This window comes from Nomascus leucogenys, chromosome 24 (assembly GCF_006542625.1).
Source record: "Nomascus leucogenys isolate Asia chromosome 24, Asia_NLE_v1, whole genome shotgun sequence".
NCBI lineage: Eukaryota > Metazoa > Chordata > Mammalia > Primates > Hylobatidae > Nomascus > Nomascus leucogenys.
The window spans coordinates 12,532,962-12,552,644 of record NC_044404.1 but is presented as its reverse complement, the minus strand read 5'-3'; the positions used below and the strand labels follow the sequence as shown (position 1 = coordinate 12,552,644).

The following is a 19,683-nucleotide window of genomic DNA, read 5'->3' as shown; positions in this document are numbered from 1 at the left end:
CTCTGTCTGTAATCCTCCAGGTGGGAAGACTCCTAGGTTGAGAGAGCAGGCTCCCAAGGTCACCACTGCAGCCCCAAGCCCGCTCGGCACCAGGCAGGTACTGAGCCTCTTTTGATTGACAGATGGATGCAAGAGAATGATGGGGGTTGTGCACTAGGCCTTGACCCTGTGCCAGGGACAAGCCAGGATGGCCTGGGAAAGCCCTGGCACTTGGTGCCCAGTGGGCAGAAGAGCAAGCTGTGAATAGCTAGACCTGTCCGTGGGGTGGGCCCGGGCCCTGGGGAACTTCTGGACGTATAAGCCCAAGTCGGCTGTGACCAGACACAGGGGCCGCCAGGAAGAGGTCGCCCCTGCCTCCTAACCTAGCATCGTCACTGGCCCGAGGAGCAAGTCCACCACTAACAAGTTCGCCATCACTTAGGGAGCCCTCCTCACACCAGGCACTTTACACCTGGAGCAGGCACCAACCCTTTCTAGAAGACACTGAAGGCATGCAGCTAGTAAGTGGCAGAGCAGGATTCAAAACAGTGCCTGGGTCATCTGGTTCAGAGAAACGGATGCCCACGCACCACACCCACCAGTGTCTCTCTCTGCTGTGGTCTCTGCTAGGCCAGAGCCAGGCACAAGCCCAGCTCAGCCAACGCACATGCCCGTTTCCTCCTGCCATGACAGAATGGGGCAGCACAGCGCAGGCTCCACCTGGGAATTGGCAGGAGAAATCTTCCCAGGAACAAGGCCAGGCCCCAGCCCAGCCAGGAGATTGAAAGTGGCTCAAAACACAGCCCATCTACACAATTCCCCAAACTTTAATGCTGTGGGTCTGAAAAGGGAGGCTGGAGGTTGTGGTGGGTCACAGTGTTGCTGACACCTCTGGCCTCCAGCCCTGTATCCCTAGGCACCATGTGACCAGGCAGTGAGAAGGATGGGGCCTCACTCCCATGCCAGACTGCTCCTCAGGCTGAGCAGGACCTGAAGCTCTCAGGGCTTCCACCAAAGCCCAACAAACTTGGGGGAGGCCTGAGGGGGCATCAGCGGTCCTTAAAGGCCTGAGCTTGCAACACTCAGGCAGGACTCGGCTGAGGGCCTCTGTGGTGCCACGATGGGGTAGGAGGTAAAGAGAGACCATGGTTCCAGCCTGGGAACCAGCGGGTGCCCTGAAGGGAAGGGAGGCCTCAGGGAGTTCGGGACAGGAGTGTGCATGGCACTGGGTGGCCCATGGGGGCTCCTGGCCTCTTGGTTCAGCCAATCCCTGAGCTGGGGACACATTCCATCTTAGGTCCAAGAGACGGAGGTCAGGAGCATCCCTAGAATGACCTCCCAGGCACGAGGAAGGCCCGGGGCAGGGCCGGGCGCAGCGTGACTGGCTTCAGTACCCTCGGGCATCTTGACCCCTGCCCTCTGGGACTGCAAAGGGATCTGCGGGCGCCTCTGCTGAGTCAATCGTCTGGTAGGCACTATGGTCCTGAGAAGACCCAAGGAAACCTGGGTGACAGGGGACATGGTGGGAAAGAAAAATGAAGGGTGAGAACTCGGGACATTCAGCTGAGTCCAACCCAAGATCCACCCCTGCCACCCTCGGGCTGGGTATCCTGACACCATGCACAGAGACAGAGGCAGCTGCCCCAGGCCCTAAACCTTTAGCATGTATTATTCAATCAATCCTGCTGTATCCCTGTGCAGCGGGTATTTTTACTGTCTCCACTTTACAGATGAGGAAACTGTGGGTCAAAGGGATGAAGTGACTTGCCCGAGATCACACAGCTCAAAGCTGATGATGCTGGGACCCACGCCTAGGCAGCCGAGTCCAAAGCCAGGCTCCTGGCCCCTGTGCCATGGGCTTCCCCAGGCAGCACGTGCTTAGGAACCTGGGCAGAGGGACACCAGCCCAGGGCCCACACACTCCTCTCCAGCTCCCCTCCCAGGTACAAGGACACCACATTACCATATCCAGACGGCCTTGGAGGCCGGGGCTGGGTCCAAGGCAGGGCTGTAGGGCTCCGAGTACCCCACATGCCTCACTCCCATCCCCTACTCTGTACATTCATCCTGGGACCCTGAACAAGTCCCAAAGGATGTGGGCCTCAGTTTCCTCATCTGTCCAATGGGAGAAACATTCTGGCACCCATCACCTGGGGACAGGCCCAGGCAGTGCTGAGGTCAGCCACTGTGGGCAGCCCCAGGCCATTCCCACCCTCAACCAGCTGGTGGCAGTCACAGGCCACCTGGGGCATCTCATCTCAGGAGTGAAAGGCAGAAGGCCACACCCCACCACCTCCCTCCACTCCTCTCAAAGAGGGAGAGAAAGGGAGAGAGGTGTCAAGAGAGCAGGCAAATGGCTCGGCCACCAGGAGAAGGGGTACAGGAGTTCAGAGAGGGTGTGGGAGAGGGCAGGTGTAAGGCTGGGTGAGTGGGGAGGGGCCGGTGGGCAGGGAAAGTGCCCCCTGTTCAGGGCTGTCTTCACTGAGGCTCCCACAGCCTACACTGGTGCGAGCTCTGCCCTGGCCACCTAGCAGTCTCTGCAGCAGGAGAAGGAAGACCCCATGTGGCAGGAAATGGGGTTCTAGTGATGGGCCCCGGTGAGAACAGAGAGGAGACCTGTAGGTGCCTGTGGCCCTCAGGATGGAGACAGCCCAGGGCTGCCCCTGGGAACTAAATGGTACCCCCAGCTGTTCCTGTGCTCTGGGCTGAGAGAAGGGCCCAGCCTCAGCTTCACAGCAGAAGGTGGTCACGGCAGACCAGGACAACCAGGGGGCCCCTGGGCTCCTGCAGCAGAGACTAGGAGCTTGGACCTGTCCACCCTGGTACAGAGCACCCATACCACACTCTCCCTGCACCTTGAGCCCTGGCCCCATGGGGCAAGGCTGGCTCACTGAGGGAGAGGCTGGAGGCCAGGCAAGGGACAGACGGGAGCGGTGGGGAGCTGGCTGGAGGTGGTGGCCTCACCAGTGTGGACCAGGAGCTCACCCCCGCGCTCCCGGTACATGTGGTAGACGAAGCAGCAGGAGAGCGGCTTGAGCAGCAGGCTGAGGATGGCCATGCCTGCACCAAAGCGGCCCGTGTCCGTGAGGCTGACCCGCGGGTAGAAGATACTGATGTGCACGATGTCCAAGAAGATGGTGGCCAGCAAGCCACCAAGAAACTGCAAGACACACCACACTGATGAGCACAACACCCCCACCACGCTCCGTGGCTGCCCCACCACGTACCGGATGGGAAGCTGTTTCATGTCCCACTGTGTCCTTGGGGCTTGCTGGAAAACAGATCAAGCAAGCAGGCAGGGCCCGTTGGGGAGCCGCTGGCTGAGACTGCAGTCTGGGGACAGGGATGCCGGGAGCCCAGGTCTCGGTTCCACCAGAGCCTCCCTCCCCACCCATTTCCCGTCGCCTCTAAGGCCATGATGGGCACAAGACTTGGCTCTAGAACCTCCATAGAGGAAGGTTCCTTGGAGTTCACCCAGTCCTTCTCCAACACAAAGAAAATCTCTTCTCAGTCATCTTGAGGCCCTGGCCTCGGCTTGAAGAGCCCGTGTGGGAGCGCTCACTGCCCCACGGGGCTTGGTGGGTGCTGAGAAGCTCCCCCTATGGGAGGTTTTGGTGGGGCAGGGTCACCTCTACTTCCTAAAGTAGTGGAATGCCCTCTTGGCTGGGTCTCCCAGCCATATCCCCTCCCCTAAAAGAGAGCCACAGAGGGAGGTTACAGGGGATGTTCCACTGCTCTTGCGAAGTGGCTAATCTGAGGCACTGGTGGGACCCACCCCATGGCTTTCCTCGGGGAGATAATGGCAGACTTGGGGTTCTCTAAGCCAGACAAGAGCAGCAGCAGGCTGGGCTCCTGAAGATAGGCATGGGCCGGAGCCCAGGAGGCTGATGAACAGGCTTTAGACAATGGGAAGTGGCGGCCCAAGGAAGAGGGGGAAGATTGGGATGGGACGGGGTAGCAGAGCCAGGCTATGTCTTGCCCTGTGCTGCGTCCCCTCACCCTGCCGCCTCTCCCCCACCCTGGCTCACCATGCTTATGGCGTCGATGGAGTCCCGCTGAGCCACAGCCCACACGCCCAAGGCCAGGATGGTGAAGTTGGCCCAGGCATAGGAGCCTGAGAATACAATGCAGCCCCTGTAGGAAGAGGTAGCTCAGTCCCGTCAGGTGGCCACCACCCCACAGGTCACCTCCCTCCTGCTCCGGGGTCTCAGGGCCTCCTCCCAGAACACACCATAGTCTTTGAGGCCACCCAGCTGTGTTCCAGCAAATCCCGTGGGCTCTGCGTCCCACCCAGACCCTGGATCTGGCTGTGTCCCTGTAGATCCAAAGCACCTCCCTCTCCTGCCAGATGACAGCCGCAGCCACCCTGTGCCAGCGTCCTGACTGCCACTCTGTTCTCTAAACAGCAACTGGTAATGTAGTCAGATGCTGTGACTCCTCTGCTAAAAATCCTCCAACAGTTTTCTGTCCCATTTGGAATAAAATGCAGACTCTTCACCAGGGCCTAAGGGGCCTGTGGGATCCCGGACACCGCCCCGCCCTACTGACCTCCCAATCACTGCCCTGTGAGGCGGGCGCCCTCTACTCTGACACCTGGACCCCCTTTTGTCATTCACCCTGAGACTCGAATGTTCACCCTGAGACTCCTTCCCTCGCCCACCGGTGCTAAGTACAACTCCGTCACTTTCCTAACACAAGGCCCACCCTATTCTATTTTTAGGGTATTGCTACTGACATTGTTGACTTACTTGTCAATCCAATCAAAATCACAGTGAACACAGATCACTTGCTAGTACCTAGCATGGTTCTGTTTTAAATTAACTCATTTATGTACGTTTATGTTAATAACCATAGGAAGGAAGTATTATTGTTATCCTCACATTAGAGATGAGGAAACTGAGACATAAAGAGGTTAAGTAACTTGCCCAAGGTCACACAGTTGCTGAGCAGTGGGGCTGGGATTTGGAGTCTGGCTGGAGAGGCCATGCTCTTGCTCACCCTGCTGTGCTGCAAGGAAGACTCAGGAGGACAGGGACTGAGTCTACCTCGTTTATTACCAAACCCACTGGGCCTTGCCTTCCCCTGCATGCAGCGGGCACTTCCTAGATTTATAGGACATTCACTGAAGTGTAGTATGCAGAAGACATGTGCAAGGCAGGTGTGGAGTGCCATTCGGTTCAATAGGTCTTTGAATAAACCATCTTATCTTTTGCTTTTAAGAAAGCAGGTGCCTGGGTCCCAGCCCAGAATCACCAACTCAGAATCTTGGGGAAGTGTGACTAAGAAATCTGTATTTTGGCCCTGCTTCTCAAGGTCGTGAACCATGATGGTTACGGTTCACATTACTCACAGCTGTTGCCCTGTGCGCTGCACTTCGAAGTTTGCAAAATGCACAGGTGAGCTCAATGGTTTCCAATCTTGGTTTGGCAGAGAAATGTCTCCAGAAGCTCAACAGATTAAAAGAGATGGTAAAGGTGAAAATCAAGCTGCAGTGCTGAGGCCTCACTGTGGGCAGGCCCTGGGGAGCTCTGATGAGCACTTCCACGTCTCCCTCCCAGCTCCTGCAGGGTGTGCAATCCTTATGCCTATTGTACAGATGGAAATCAAGACCCCGAGAGGCAGAGCTGTTTGGCCCAAAGTAACCTGGCTAAAACATGGCAGAACCAGGACCTGACCCGGCTGACATAGACCCTGAGACCACAGGAGACACACAGATACCCACAGAGTCACTTACCAGGTTGTCAGCAGCCAGTGACCTAGGAGAATCACCTGTGGCACAACAAGGGCGGGAGAAGAGGTCTGTGAACATGACCACAGGGGCAGGAAAGTGTCGGGTGCAGAAAACACAGGAGGCCCCCACGCCAGCACCTCTGAGGGCCTCAGTAATGTCTGTTGAAAAGGCACACCAGCAACTGCAGGTGGCCCAGGAGTGAAGGAGGAAGAAAGCAGGCCAGGCCAGGGAGGGGCTGCTTCATGCCTTCACCCCTCCCATGGGGCAGCTGACACCCACACCCCTTCCAAGCATCAGAGGCGTACGAACCAGAGCAATTCCATCTTGAATAGGAGCTGGGTGAAATAAGGCTGAAACCTAGCGGGCTGCATTCCCAGATGGTTAAGGCATTACAGGATGATAGGAGGTCAGCACAAGGTACAGGTCATAAAGACCTTGCTGACAAAACGGGTTACAGTAAAGAAGCCAGCTAAAACCCACCCAAATCAAGATGGCCACGAGAGTAACCTCCGGTCGTCCTCACTGCTACACTCCCACCAGCACCGTGACAGTTTACAAATGCCATGGCAACGTCAGAAACTTACCCTATATGGTCTAAAAAGGGGAGGCATGAATAATCCACCCCTTGGTTAGCATATTATCAAGAAATAACTATAAAAATGGGCAACCAGGCTGGGCGTGGTGGATCACACCTGTAATCCCAGCACTTTGGGAGGCTGAGACGGGTGGATCACCTGAGGTCAGGAGTGCAGAACCAGCCTGGCCAATATGGTGAAGCCCCATCTCTACTAAAAAATACAAAAATTAGCCAGGCGTGGTGGTGCATGCCTGTAATCCCAGCTACTCAGTTGGCTGAGACAGGAGAGTAGCTTGAACCTGGGAGGTGGAGGTTGCAGTGAGCCGATCCAGCCTGGGCGACAAGAGTGAAACTCTGTCTCAAAAATAAATAAATAAATAAATAAATTAACTAAAAAAAAAAAAAAAAAAAAAAAAAAAAGGGCAACCAGCAGCCGTCAGGGATGCTCTGCCTATGGAGTAGCCAGTCTTTTATTCCTTTACTTTCTTAACACACTTGCTTTCACTTTACTCTATGGACTCGCCCTGAATTCTTTCTTGTGTGAGATGCGAGAACCCTCTCTTGGGGTCTGGATCGGGACCCCTTTCCTGTAACACAAGGGCGGGAGGCTCTTTGTGGAATGCAGGGAATCTGCTCTGAAATCAGAAGAAGCCTCGATGGGAAGCGGATCGGTGGGGGCTCACGTGAGGGTGATTTCTTGGGACATTGGAGCTGGGGCACTGTGGGGGGCAGAGGGGAAAGCAGCTGTTGTGGCTGGAGAGAGCGGGCAAAGGGAGGGCTAGGGACAGGTAGGGGGGCCTGAGGGCCTCGGAAGGGAGCGTGGGCTTCACGCCAAGTACAGTGAGAGACACCACTGAGACTTTTCTACAGGGAGATAGCTTGGTATGCCTTATAGTAAGGAAAAACAACAACAACAAAATCCCCCTGGCTATTTTTCTGGATTTCTGCAATATTCTACTTTTTTCTTTTTAAATTTTGAGACAGGGTCTTGCTCTGTGGGTCAGGCTGGAGTTCAGTGGCGCCATCACAGCTCACTGCAGCCTCGAACTCCTGGGCTTAAGTGATCCTCCTGCTTCAGCCTCCCCAGTAGCTGGGACTACAGGTGTGTACCGCCACGCCCAGCTAATTTTTATTTTTTTGTAGAGACAAGGTCTCCCTATGTTAACCAGGCTAGTCTCAAATTCCTGGGCTCAAGCAATCTACCCACCTTGGTCTTCCAAAGTGCTGGGATTACAGGCAGGAGCCACTGCACCCGGCTACAATATTTTACCCTTTTTAATGTCCTCTGTGTCCTTAAAATAACAGCCTCCTCCCCTGGAACTGGTCTCTACTCCGGGACATCAACAAGGCCCTGACTGGAAAGCACATAGAAAAAGGGCAGATGGAGGCGGGGCGCGGTGGCTCACGCCTGTAATCCCAGCACTTTGGGAGGCTGAGGTGGGCAGATCACCTGAGGTCGGGAGTTCAAGATCAGCCTGACCAACATGGAGAAACCCCGTTTCTACTAAAAATACAAAGTTAGCTGGGCATGGTGGCACATGCCGGTAATCCCAGCTACTCAGGAGGCTGAGGCAGGAGGATCGCTTGAACCCAGGAGGCAGCGGTTGCAGTGAGCCGAGATCGTGCCATTGTACTCCAGCCTGGGCAACAAGAACAAAACTCGGTCTCAAAAAAAAAAAAGAAAAAAGAAAAAGGGCAGATGGGCTGGGCACGGTGGCTCACGCCTGTAATCCCAGCACTTTGGGAGGCCAAGGCAGGTGGATCACTTGAGGTCAGGAGTTCGAGACCAGCCTGGCTAACATGGTGAAACTCTGTCTCTACTAAAAAGACAAAAATTAGCTGGGGATGGTGGTGGGCACCTGTAATCCCAGCTACTCTGGAAGTTGAGGCACGAAAATTGCTTGAACCTGGGAGGCAGAGGTTGCCGTGAGCCCAGATTGGGCCACAGCACTCCAGTTTGGGTGACAGAGTGAGACTCCATCTCAAAAAAAAAAAAAAAAAGATGCCTCGGGAGGGCAGGCAGCTGCAGCAAGAGCTTCCAAAGGGAAAGGACCCAGGCTGAGCACAATGTGTGAGCGGGACTCGGCCAAGCAAAGGTGGGGCCAAGCCCCAGGCCCTGCATGGGTGGCGGTGGGCATGGAGATAACTGAGGTCGGGGTGGGGTAGAACAGAGACTTTCGGAGGCCGGGAGCCCCAAATTGGGAGCTTCAACGGGCCTGGTGGTCAGTGAGGGCCCTAGAAGAAATTTACTCAAGGGATTGAGGGGTCAGGCTGGGAGAGATGCCACACGCCTGGGGCAGAGGCAGCGTCCTGGCACAGACACGGGCAAGGTTTGCGAAGAAGGCCGGGGTTTCTAGCCTGGGTGGAAGGACAGAAGGAGCCCTCGCCACCTGCAAAAAAGAACTCTGGGCCAGGTCTGGTGGCTCACGCCTGTAATCCCAACACTTTAGGAGGTGGAGGGAGAAGACTGCTTGAGCCCAGGAGTTCGAGAACAACCTGGCCAACAAAGTAAGACCCTATCTCTACAAAAAATCAAAAAATTAGCCAGGCATGGTGGAGTACACCTATAGCCCCAGCTACTTGGGGGGCTGAGGTGGGAGAATCACTTGAGCCAGTGAGGTCCAGTATGCAGTGAGCCAAGATTGCACCACTGCACTACGGCCTGGGGGACAGAGCAAGATCCTGCCAGAAAGAGAAAGGAAAGAAAGAAAGAAAAGAAAGAAAGAGAAAGAGAAGGAAGAGAGAAAGAAGAAAGAAAGAAAAGGAAGGAAAGAAGGAAGGAAGGAAGGGAAAGAAAGGAAAGAAAGGAAAAGAAAGAAAAGACAGACAAACTCACTCTGGCAGAGGAGGAAAAAGCATTTCTAGAAGAGTTACTCTTGACCACACACCAACTATGTGCCAGGCCCTATGCCAACCGTCTCACATGACCTTATCTGGACCTCACAGCAGCGTCTGGAACAGATACTATTATTCCCATTTCACAGATGAGAAAACAAGACTCAGAGATAAATTATGTTAAGACTCCACAGGTAGCAAGTGGCAAAACTGGAATTAAATTTCAAACTCGCCTCCAAAACCAGTGCACCCAACCTCCCCGCTGGGGGCGCAGGCCTTCAGCTGGGAACTGTTTGGGCTTGTGAGAAAGGTCCACACATGGGGGCAGATCGAATCCAGAGCTGGCGGCTGAGATACTTCACCTTCACCTCCAGGGCCCAGGGCCAGAGTGAACCACAAGAGGCCTGGCTCTGTGGCCCAAAAGAAATTCCTCTCCCAGCTCCAAGAGACTAGGAAAATAATTCTGTAAGGACTGATGCACCCAACTTTAAGAAGACCTCGAGACTCTGACCAGGCTGAGTAGTGTGTTACAGAAGGCTAGCTCTAGAAGGAATCTTCCCCATCACCTCACCTACCTTCATCTACTATTGAACGCTTCCTATGTGCTAGGTGCCATTCTAAGTGCTTTCTGTATATAAATGCACGAAATCCTTACAATCGTCTGAGGTCTTATCATCCCCATTTTACAGCTGAGAAAACTGAGGCTCAGAAGGAAGTAACTTGCCCAAGGTCACAGAGCAGGCCAGTGGCAGAGCCAGGACTCAGACCCAGGCTGTGCTGTCCAGCCATTAGGCCTCTCCCCATTACAAAGATGGGGAAACTGAGGCAGGAGAGGTGTAGTCGTCCATGGATTTAAATCCCCAGGGGCTTGAAGTGATAAATGGTGTTAAGTTTCTTAAACATTTAGTGTCACCCAGCATCACTGGCACCTGCTTTTCATCCACCCTGGGGAGTCAGAGGTGTGCACAGCAGATTCGGAGCTGTGCTCTCAGTACTGACATCGCTAACCAGGTACTCTGCCCTAGGAATGGAGGTGCAGTGAACCCTCATCCTGAAGGAAGGCTATAGCAAGGGAAAGGGCACCTGATTGAACAGCAGGGAGGCTGGGGTGGTCAGGGGCTTCTCTGAGGAAGGGATGGGGGAGGCAGAGGGGGAAGAAGAGCATTTTGAGCAGGAGAGGCGGCACTCACAAAGGCTCTGTGGCAGAAGAGGGGCATGGAACTTTCTGGAAACTGAACAGAAGCCAGTGTGGCTGGAGTGGAAGGTGAGGGGAGGGGAGTGGAGGAGGGAGGGACAGGAAGTTGGGGGCAGGCAGGGCTGGGCATGAGGACGATTCTGATCTTTATCTTCAGAGCTAACCACTGTCCCCTCCAACTGATAGTAAACCCTGGACCACAGACAGGAAGGAACTCGCTCAGGGCCACACCACACAGTCAGCCACAGTGGTCCCAACATCTAGCTTTTAAAGAAGACACCGAGGAAAGAGACAGAGGGGAGGTAGCTCCCATCACTCCTTTCCTCCCCAAAATTGACACCTAACTCTTCCCACTCTGGGCTTGTTTTGGAAATGATCTTCATTTTCAATGCTCTGGCTCCTATGCCTAGACTGTACACATAGGAGGTCTTTAATCAATGAGCCCTGCAGAGCCCTGGATTATTCCGGAGAGAATGGCAGCATGAAAGGCTGAGTCCCAGGGGGGCCTCTGATCCGCAGGGTACCCTAAGGGTCATGCTTACAACCTGTGAGATAAAGACCTTTCCTAGCGCTGGAAGGGCCTGTAATAGAGTGAACACGCAGCTGGGTCCACACCTCTGCCATCTCTGTTAGAGAAGAAAACAACGTAACCTGGAAATACTGCAGATCCTTAGAACACACACAGTCTCCTCTGCGTGACGTCACTTTGGTTTGATAAATATGAAGAAAACACCATTTGCTCCTTTAAACCCCTGGGAAAAGAAACATCCGGAAGCCTAAGCCTCCCCTGCCTCAGTTTCTTCATCTGTGTAACAGGAGGACACCCAGAGAGGCCTTAATGTGCAGGAAGGCTCCAGGGAGAAATTGAGCCAAACGGGCCCTGCACTTCCTGGCAGCCCAGGGAAAGAGGGGCCAGTAACTGTCGGGACAAAATCACTGTCTGCTGGCCCTGGGGGAGCTTCCTGGTAGCCAAAGAGACACAGGATTCTCAGGTACTGCCTGAAAGAGGAGCTGGAAGCAGGGGAGGAACCTGAGCTAAATGGGTGGCAGGGCCAGGACAGGACCTTTCCCAGCTGGGCAGGAAGGACGGACCTGAGCCCCTGGAATCTCACTACATGCTCAGCCCAGGGGAGGCCGCCCAGCTCTTTCCCAGACAGGGGTCAATGGGCCAAGGCAGCAGAGGGTCCCAGGATGCTATGTTGGAACAGGAGACCAGGGTGCTGGTCCAGGCACCAAGGCCTCAGGCTCCTTTCTGCAAAACGGAGGCAGTACCCATTTGTCCCACAGGGTGCCTCAACTGCCAGAGACAAGCATCTATCTGGACGGTCAATGTAAGTATCCGTTTACTAGCTGTTAAATACCTATGTGGGGCAGGGATCCTGTATCGTCAACGACAGCAGCAACTCCTGCTACTGACAAGCACCTGCCTGCCATGCATCTACACTGCACTGCACCTAACTCTTGTCATCCGTGTAACTGTATGGGGTAGAACTGAGGCTCTGAGAGATTCAGTAAATTGGCCCAATTCACAAAGCTTATAAACAACAGAGCCCAGACACAAATGTCAGAATCGATCTATTCAGCCGGAGTTTTTGTTTGTTTTTTGAGACAGAGTCTTGCTCTGTCGCCCAGGCTGGAGTGCAGTGGATCTCGGCTCACTGCAACCTCTGCCTCCCATGTTCAAGTGATCCTCGGTGCCTCCACCTCCTCAGTAGCTGGGACTACAGGCGAGCACCACCACACCTGGCTAATTTTTGTATTTTTAGTAGAGGTGGGGTTACATCATGTTGGCCAGGCTGGTCTCGAACTCCTGACCTCAAATGATCCACATGCCTGGTCTCCCAAAGTGCTAGGATTATAGTTGTGAGCCACCACGCCTGGCCCAGCCTGAATTTGTAACCCTAATTCTAGACTACGTCCTGGACCATGGATCCATCTTCCTAGGAGGTAGGGACTGTATTTATCTTCTTTTTACAATGAAGAAATAGATACTGAGAGAGTTCAGAAACCTACTCAAGGTCACACAGAAACCTACTCAAGACCTTGAATGCAGACCTGCCTGCCCCCAAAGCCTGTGCTCTGTCCACTGTGCTACACCGTCAGGATCTCGAAGAGCCGTAGAGGGCGGATGGAAATGAGGAAGTCTAACTTGGAGAAGGAAAGGCTGAAGAGAAACCAACAGGGCATGCAGACCAAGACTTAAACCCTTTGTTTGCCACTAGAGGACCTATGGCGGGGTAGGACTTCCCAGAAATGGAATATACTCCTACCAGTCCTGTGCAAACACTTGGTGGCCCGTTATATGTGCTAGTGAGATCCCCCAGGGTGGCCGGGGCCCAGGGACACCAGTCAGGGCTGCCACGGGTAGGAGGCAGAGTCATGCAGCAGTTAACTTCATGGGTACTGGAAGCGAACAGGTAGATCTGATCCTGGCTCCATGACTTTAGAACTTAGTGACCTTAGGCAAGTCACCTGACCTCTCAGAACAGCTGTTTGCTCTTCTGCAAAGCAGGGCAGTAATGCCTGATTCAGTGTTGTTGCGTGGATCCAGTGGTACAGGGAGGTGGGGAGGTGTGGGAAGTGCTCCACACAGTGCCTGTCAGGAAGTCAGCCCTCCATCCCAGCAGTCCTCATTACAGAGTTCTTAACCCTAATGCTACACGACTACCTCCTAGACCACCAGATCCTCCTCCCAAGGTCTTCTTCCCACAAGACCTCTGTACCCAAGTCCAGTCCTTTCCAAGCTCATCACAATGTCATTCTTGCAGCTCAGGACCTGGCTTCAAGAGACATGGACAGGGCTTGGTCAGGAGCTGCCCTTTGTGCAAAGGGCCTGGGGCAGCTGTTTCTTCTCACCTGGCACCACTGCCCACTCTGGCTGAGCTGGGCAGAAGCAGGCACTCAGCCCTTGCCCAAGGAATATACAAATGAGGGAGTGAGGAGGCAGTGCAGGCCACAGGCAGCAGTTCCCCACCTCCTGAAGGGCTCTGAACTCAGAACATCCCCTAAGTGCCTGCAAGCAAGGAGTCAACAGCTACCCTCCACAGGGTGGCCAGATTCAGCAAACAAAAATACAGAACACCCAGTTAATTTCCAGTATCAGATCATGAATAATTTGTTAATATATCCCACATATTGCCTGAGACTTACTCATACTAAAAAACTGTTCGTTGTTGATCTGAAATTCAAATTCACCTGGATCCCCTATACATGACCTGGCAACCCTGACCCCTCAGGGCCTCCCAGCACTTTGTTGTCTCTGACTGGTAGCGGCTAACACCCTTGGAGACTGGGGTCTTGTTTGCCAAGTCAAGGGGAGGACCAGCCTTTTCATCCTGGGTACCGAAAGCCAGCATAGCTCATACCTGTGGATGCTCTTAGCCTGTCAGGCCCAAAAAGTTGCTCAGAAAAAGCCCCAAAGAGACTAAGCCCTCCCAAAGGACAGAAAAAGCCAACGTTAAAGTCAGCCCTAACTAAGCTGGTACCCCAGAAAGGACCTGGCCCTGGAGTCTGATCCCTATGGGTTCAAATCCTGATACTGCCACTTATTCCCTGCGGGACCTTGGCAATTTACCCAGTCCAAGCTGAAGTTTGCTCATCTGTAAAAAGATGACCATATCAGCTTTCTCATAAGGCTGCCGTGATTAAATAACCTGGCACACCACAGAAGCCAATAAATTAGAGCTCTGTCCCTCCCACTGCCCTCACCTGATCCTCTGTCAGCAATTATTTTAAGCAAATCCCTCATCAGAGAAAAGGCAGTTGGTGTTAACCCCACATTGCCTGGAATAGAGTGCATATTGATACCAACAAACCTCGGTTGCTGTCACGTAAACTTCTTCCCAGCTGGACGTTCCATCCAAGCCCATTCCCTTGCTCCAGCCATGTCTCCCCACCACCGTTGACTGGAAGCTTCAGGAAGGTTTGCTGAAGCAAGTATGATTAAGAAGGGAAACGTGCCCATGGCAAGTCATAGCACAGATGTTGTGTAATAATAAAGTGTATTAAGCCATTGTTTTGTAAACATCTATTTCTCAGGTTCCATTTAGTCCCAGACACCAACAGGGAGCTAAATGCGTTGTCATTCATGAGTAAGAGGACATTCCTGGATATTGCCTCAAAGGAGGCTGCACTAAGACCCAAAATGGCCGGTTTGGTCCAAGGTCCACACCTGCCTGACCAGCTAAAGCCCCTAGCCCCTCTAATGCAAATGGAGCCCAGACACGTGGGCGGCGGGGCTGGGCGGGGAGAAAAAGAACAGCCGCTGGCACCCAGACCCGGACTGAGCTCACGGCTCCGGAAATGAAGACACCACAGGAAGCCCTGCAGCGTTCTTCCCAGTGCACAAAGTTGGGGTTTTCTGCTTTTAAGTAATTTCTGTTGGAGTTCGTGCTTCTTAATTATGAAATAAGGGCGCTGGATGTGTAAACTTTATAAAACCAACTGCTTGGGAACATCGGATTTCCTTAACCCGACTTAGAAAACAAGGAGGCTCCTAGAACGGTGCTGGGACCCAGGGGGCAAGCCCAGTCCCTGACCCCCGCGCGGGGGAGGTGAGCCGCCTACAAGCCCCTCCCGCGCACCTTCCTCCTCCTCCAGGGGAATTCTGGGCGTGCAGGCAACAGCAATGCTGGGACCAGCGCTAACCGCTGGAGGGTCTGAGTCCGGGAGGGGGCGGCCCTTGCCCTCCGCTGCCACCTCCAACGGCCCCTCTACGTCGCCCTGCTGGCCTGTGACTGGATCACTCTCCCTGCTGTGGCCTGCCTGCCCACCTCCTTCTCGCGTGGGGTCTGTACCTTCCCTTCCTCCCTACCATCCCTCTTTCCCCAAAACTCCCGGTCCTTCCTCCCACCTTCCTGGAAAATGCAAACGTCCCACCTCCCCCCGCAAAGGGGACCCTCCCCCCAGCCCGTCGCCACCTTCAGGTTCACAGCAGGCAGCTCCATCCCGACCCAGGCCGAGGGCACCTGCGCGGCAGCCGCGGGGGCTCCTGGGCTCCGAAGTCGGGGAACAAACTTGCCCAGCCCCGCCCCGCCCGTTGCGGCGACTCCAACCCCAGCGCCGCTCAAGACCACGTGAAGCGGGCTGGAGCGGGTCACGTGACCGCCGCTCGGTTGCTAGGAAACGGCGTCCGCAGCTCTTGCCTTCAGCCAAGCTCCAGACTCCCGCCACCGCCCAGGCAGTACCTGGGGGCCGCTGGCAAAAGCTGGAGTTTCTGTCGCCCAGGGCGTATCCTGCCTGGCTAATATTCCAGGAAGCGGGCTGTTGGGACTGCCTGCAGCCAGGACAACTTGGGGACCGTCCAGGCGCAAAGTGCTGATGTGGCAACAGCTTGTGTCTCGTCCTTGGGGCACCCTCTCTCCTTCCCACTTCCCTGTGTAAATGGGCTATTTAGGATACCTACCTCATATGATCTTTATGAGGATTAAATGAGCTAACCGCTGTTGTTAAAGAAAACGTTGTTGGGACAGTTGTTAAACCAGTACTGTTCAAGACTTGCTGTAGGGTTATTGCCGTGGAGTGAGAGTTTGGGCTCAACACCGAATACAACAAGGACCAAGGAGGGATTTATAGCCAGAGCAGAATGAGGGAGCCAGGAATGGAAGATTCCTAGGAGGAGACATCAAGGATGGGGGGGAGGGGGGTTCTTGCTAACTTAGCAGGACTCTTGCTGAAACTGGTTTATGCAGGCTCAGGCCCAGCAAGGACAGGAAGACACAGAGGTCCAAGGTCGAGGCCTAGTCAAGATGAGGACTCAGAGGAGCCTAACTACGGTTTGGTCTAGGAGAGAACAGTGCCTGGCACTTAATAAATGGGCAGGACACACAAGCTATTGTTATTACCAACACAAGATGAGGCTGGGCGCACTGGCTCACCCCTGTTATCCCAGCACTTTGGGAGGCCAAGGAGGGTGGATCACCTGAACTCAGGAGTTCGAGACCAGCCTGGCCAACATGGTGAAACCCCGTCTCTACTAAAAATACCAAAATTAGCAGGGCGTGGTGGTGCGCACCTGTAGTCCCAGCTACTCAGGAGGCTGAGGCACGAGAATTGCTTGAACCAGGGAGGCTGCTGTGAGCCGAGATCACGCCACTGCACTCCAGCCTGGACGACAGAGTGAGACCTTGTCTGGGAAAAACAAACAAACAAAAACAACACCTGAGGAGCCAAATTGGTGGGAGCCCACTTTAATCAGCGTACCAAAAGTTTTAGAAAACTCTAGCTGAAAAACCATAAGAAATTCCTCCCCCAATTGTGCATGAGGAAAGAAATGGCTGTCTCCTGCCTCACCTGGCACCTCTCTTAAAGATTGTTGACCACCACATCCCCCCCACCGCAACAAGAACATTAATCCGCTCTACCTCCAGGTCCCTTCCTAACATCAACTTTTCTTTAGAGAACACCAGCTTTTGTTTAGTGTCACCTAGGTATGGAAACCTTCAGGGTACACCTGAGCACTTGGTCTTGTTCCTAGGATGGGGGAAACCAGGTGGGAACCTACAAAACTGCCTGGGTGAGTCCTTAGATAATATCAAGATCCATAGTCTCTCCAGATGCAAAGAAAGCGTTTCTCTGGATGGATGAGGAGAGTTTTGCAGGGCTGCAGGGCCCATAGGCCTAACTTAATGCCCTATTAGGAGGCACAGATCCCCCCAGTCTAGGGGTAAATTAGAGAACAGCCAAATGGCTACATCCAGTTTGATTTAGGACTGGTTGCTATTATTATTATTAGTCCATTATTGGTAATTAATTATTGTTATTAGTAAAGTACTTAGAAGAAAGTAATTTCTCAGTAAGCAGTCAATATTAGAATATTATGTTATTATTATTGTCAGGCCTCTGAGCCCAAGCCAAGCCATCGCATCCCCTATGACTTGCACGTTTACATCCAGATGGCCTGAAGTAACTGAAGATCCACAAAAGAAGTAAAAATAGCCTTAACTGATGACATTCCACCATTGTGATTTGTTTCTGCCCCACCCTAACTGATCAATGTACTTTGTAATCTCCCCCACCCTTAAGAAGGTACTTTGTAATCTCCCCGACCCTTGAGAAGGTTCTTTGTAATTCTCCCCACCCTTGACAATGTACTTTGTGAGATCCACCCCTGCTCGCAAAACATTGCTCTTAACTTCACCGCCTATCCCAAAACCTATAAAAACTAATGATAATCCACCACCCTTTGCTGACTTTCTTTTCGGACTCAGCCCGCCTGCACCCAGGTGAAATAAACAGCCATGTTGCTCACACAAAGCCTGTTTGGTGGTCTCTTTACACGGATGCGCATGAAAAGTATCTTTTTTTTTTTGAGTTGGAGTCTGGCTCTGTCACCCAGGCTGGAGTGCAGTGGCGGGATCTCAGCTCACTGCAACCTCGGTCTCCCGTGTTCAAGCAATTCTCCTGCCTCAGCCTCCTGAGTAGCTGAGATTACAGGCGGGTGCCAACATGCCTGGCTGATTTTTGTATTTTTAGTAGCGATGGGGTTTTGCCATGTTGGCCAGGCTGGTCTCAAACTCCTGACCTCAGGTGATCTGCCCGCCTCGGCCTGCCAAAGTGCTGGGATTTCAGGCGTGAGCCATGGTGCGTGGCCTGATCAATTTCCTTCTAAAAAATATTTCCCATACACTCCAGATTCTAGAGGGATTTAATCCAAGCCTTTAGGTATGTAATAAAGTTGTGATCACTTTGTGAGGAGAAAATGAAAAACAGGCTGGGCACGGTGGCTCACGCCTGTAATCCTAACACTTTGGGAGGCTGAGGCCGGTGGATCACTTGAGGTCAGGAGTTCGAGATCATTTTGGCCAACATGATGAAACCCCGTCTCTACTAAAAATACAAAAATTAGCCGGACATGGGGGTGTACATCTGTCATCCCAGCTACTTGGGAGGCTGAGGCAGGAGAATTGCTTGAACCTGGGAGGTGGAGGTTGGAGTGAGCCGAGATCCTGCCACTGCACTCTAGCCTGGGCAACAGAGTGAGATTCCATGTCAAAAAAAAAAAGCAAAACAACTCCTAGGATTAGAGCTGACATTTACTAAGTACTGTAGGGGTGGAAGGGTGTGATACCTTTCCTCACCCACCATAAAGGTCACAGCCCACACTCCTGTAAAAAAAGACTGCTTAGCCGGGCGCAGTGGCTCATGCCTGTAATCCCAGCACTTTGGGAGGCCGAGGCGGGCGGATGACGAGGTCAGGCGATCGAGACCATCCTGGCTAACACGGTGAAACCCCATCTCCACTAAAAATACAAAAAATTAGCCGGGCGTGGTGGCAGGCGCCGGTAGTCCCAGCTACTCGGGAGGCTGAGGCAGGAGAATGGCATGAACCTGGGAGGTGGAGGTTGCAGTGAGCCAAGATCATGCCACTGCACTCCAGCCTGGGCGACAGAGCGAGACTGTCTCAAAAAAAAAAAAAAAAAAAAAAAAAGACTGCTTCACAAGAGAAAAGCGTACCAAGTTTAGTTAAGCAAAGCTTTATGTGACATGGGAGGCTTCAGAGATGAAGACTCAAAGGCCCTGGGAAATCTGTCCGTTTTTGTGCTTAGTTTCAAGGAAGAATGAACAGCCCTGTAGCAATGCAATTGGATAAAAAGAAAATGAACAAGTCTTGTCCAGATTCTTCTTGGGCTCTCCATGCAGCAGTCCTTCCTCCTGGGTATGGGGTAGAACCCCTCTGTAATGAGGTCTTCAAAGAGAGAAGGGAGAGAGCCACCTTTCTAGGTTTTATGGCTACTTTGGAGACACGAGTTCTAGTTTCTGTGACCCACCTTGGAGAAGGAGGATTTTTTTTTTTTTTTTTTTCTTGAGACAAGGTCTTGCTCTGTTACCCAGGCTAGAGTGCAATTGTGTGATCATGGCTCACTGCAGCCTCAACCTCCTGGGCTCAGGTGATCCTCCCACTTCAGCCTCCTGAATAGCTGGGATTAGAGGCACCTACCACCATGACTGGCTAATTTTTGTATTAGGGCTTGCCATGTTACCCAGGCTGGTCTCAAACTCCTGGGCTCAGGCGATCCACCTGCCTTGGCCTCCCAAAGTACTGGGATTACAGACTTGAGCCACCTCGCCCCCTGCCAAAGGAGGAATTCTTGTTCTGTGACTGCCTCAGGGGAGAAGGAGGGGCTGGAGACAGGAGGTCAGGAGGGGGTCACAGAGACCTTGCTTTTGAGGCCTCCAGTCTTCTGTAGTTCATAGTACTTAGCATGCCAAAGCACCAGATATTGGGGTCACATTTTCTGAGCCCCAACAGTAGTTGTCTTGTGGCAGACAGTGTGAAAGGGCTTCATAGTGGGCCGGGCATGGTGGCTCACACCTATAATCCCAGCACTTTGGGAGGCCAAGGCGGGTGGAACACCTGAGGTCAGG

At 53.2% G+C, this 19,683-nt stretch overlaps 1 protein-coding gene across 3 annotated transcripts; it reads right to left on the bottom strand.

Annotated features, from left to right (window-relative positions):
- Nucleotides 1-786: 786 nt before the first annotated feature.
- Nucleotides 787-15,373, bottom strand: AGTRAP (angiotensin II receptor associated protein). Of its 3 annotated transcripts, XM_012498490.2 has the most exons (6): nucleotides 15,237-15,323; nucleotides 5,714-5,748; nucleotides 5,330-5,426; nucleotides 4,008-4,113; nucleotides 2,965-3,139; nucleotides 787-1,482 (listed from the first exon to the last, which is right to left on the bottom strand). In XM_012498490.2, exons 1-6 carry the CDS (start codon nucleotides 15,261-15,263, stop codon nucleotides 1,455-1,457), a joined length of 468 nt encoding a protein of 155 aa, XP_012353944.1. In that variant the 5' UTR covers nucleotides 15,264-15,323; the 3' UTR covers nucleotides 787-1,454. The 3 variants fall into 3 exon arrangements, with proteins under 3 accessions (XP_012353944.1, XP_003274294.1, XP_003274293.1); XM_003274246.2 differs by lacking the exon at nucleotides 5,330-5,426 and having other exon boundaries at nucleotides 15,237-15,373; XM_003274245.3 differs by lacking the exon at nucleotides 5,330-5,426 and having other exon boundaries at nucleotides 2,944-3,139; nucleotides 15,237-15,359.
- Nucleotides 15,374-19,683: the final 4,310 nt, after the last annotated feature.

Coding starts and splice junctions, on each gene's coding strand:
- AGTRAP (XM_003274245.3), bottom strand. CDS start 15,263: ATGGAGCTGCCTGCTGTGAACCTGAAG. Junction 3,140..4,007: donor CCATCGACGCCATAAGCATG/GTGAGCCAGGGT, acceptor TGTGTCTTGCAG/TTTCTTGGTGGCTTGCTGGC. Junction 1,483..2,943: donor TGAGCTCCTGGTCCACACTG/GTGAGGCCACCA, acceptor CCTGTCACCCAG/GTTTCCTTGGGTCTTCTCAG.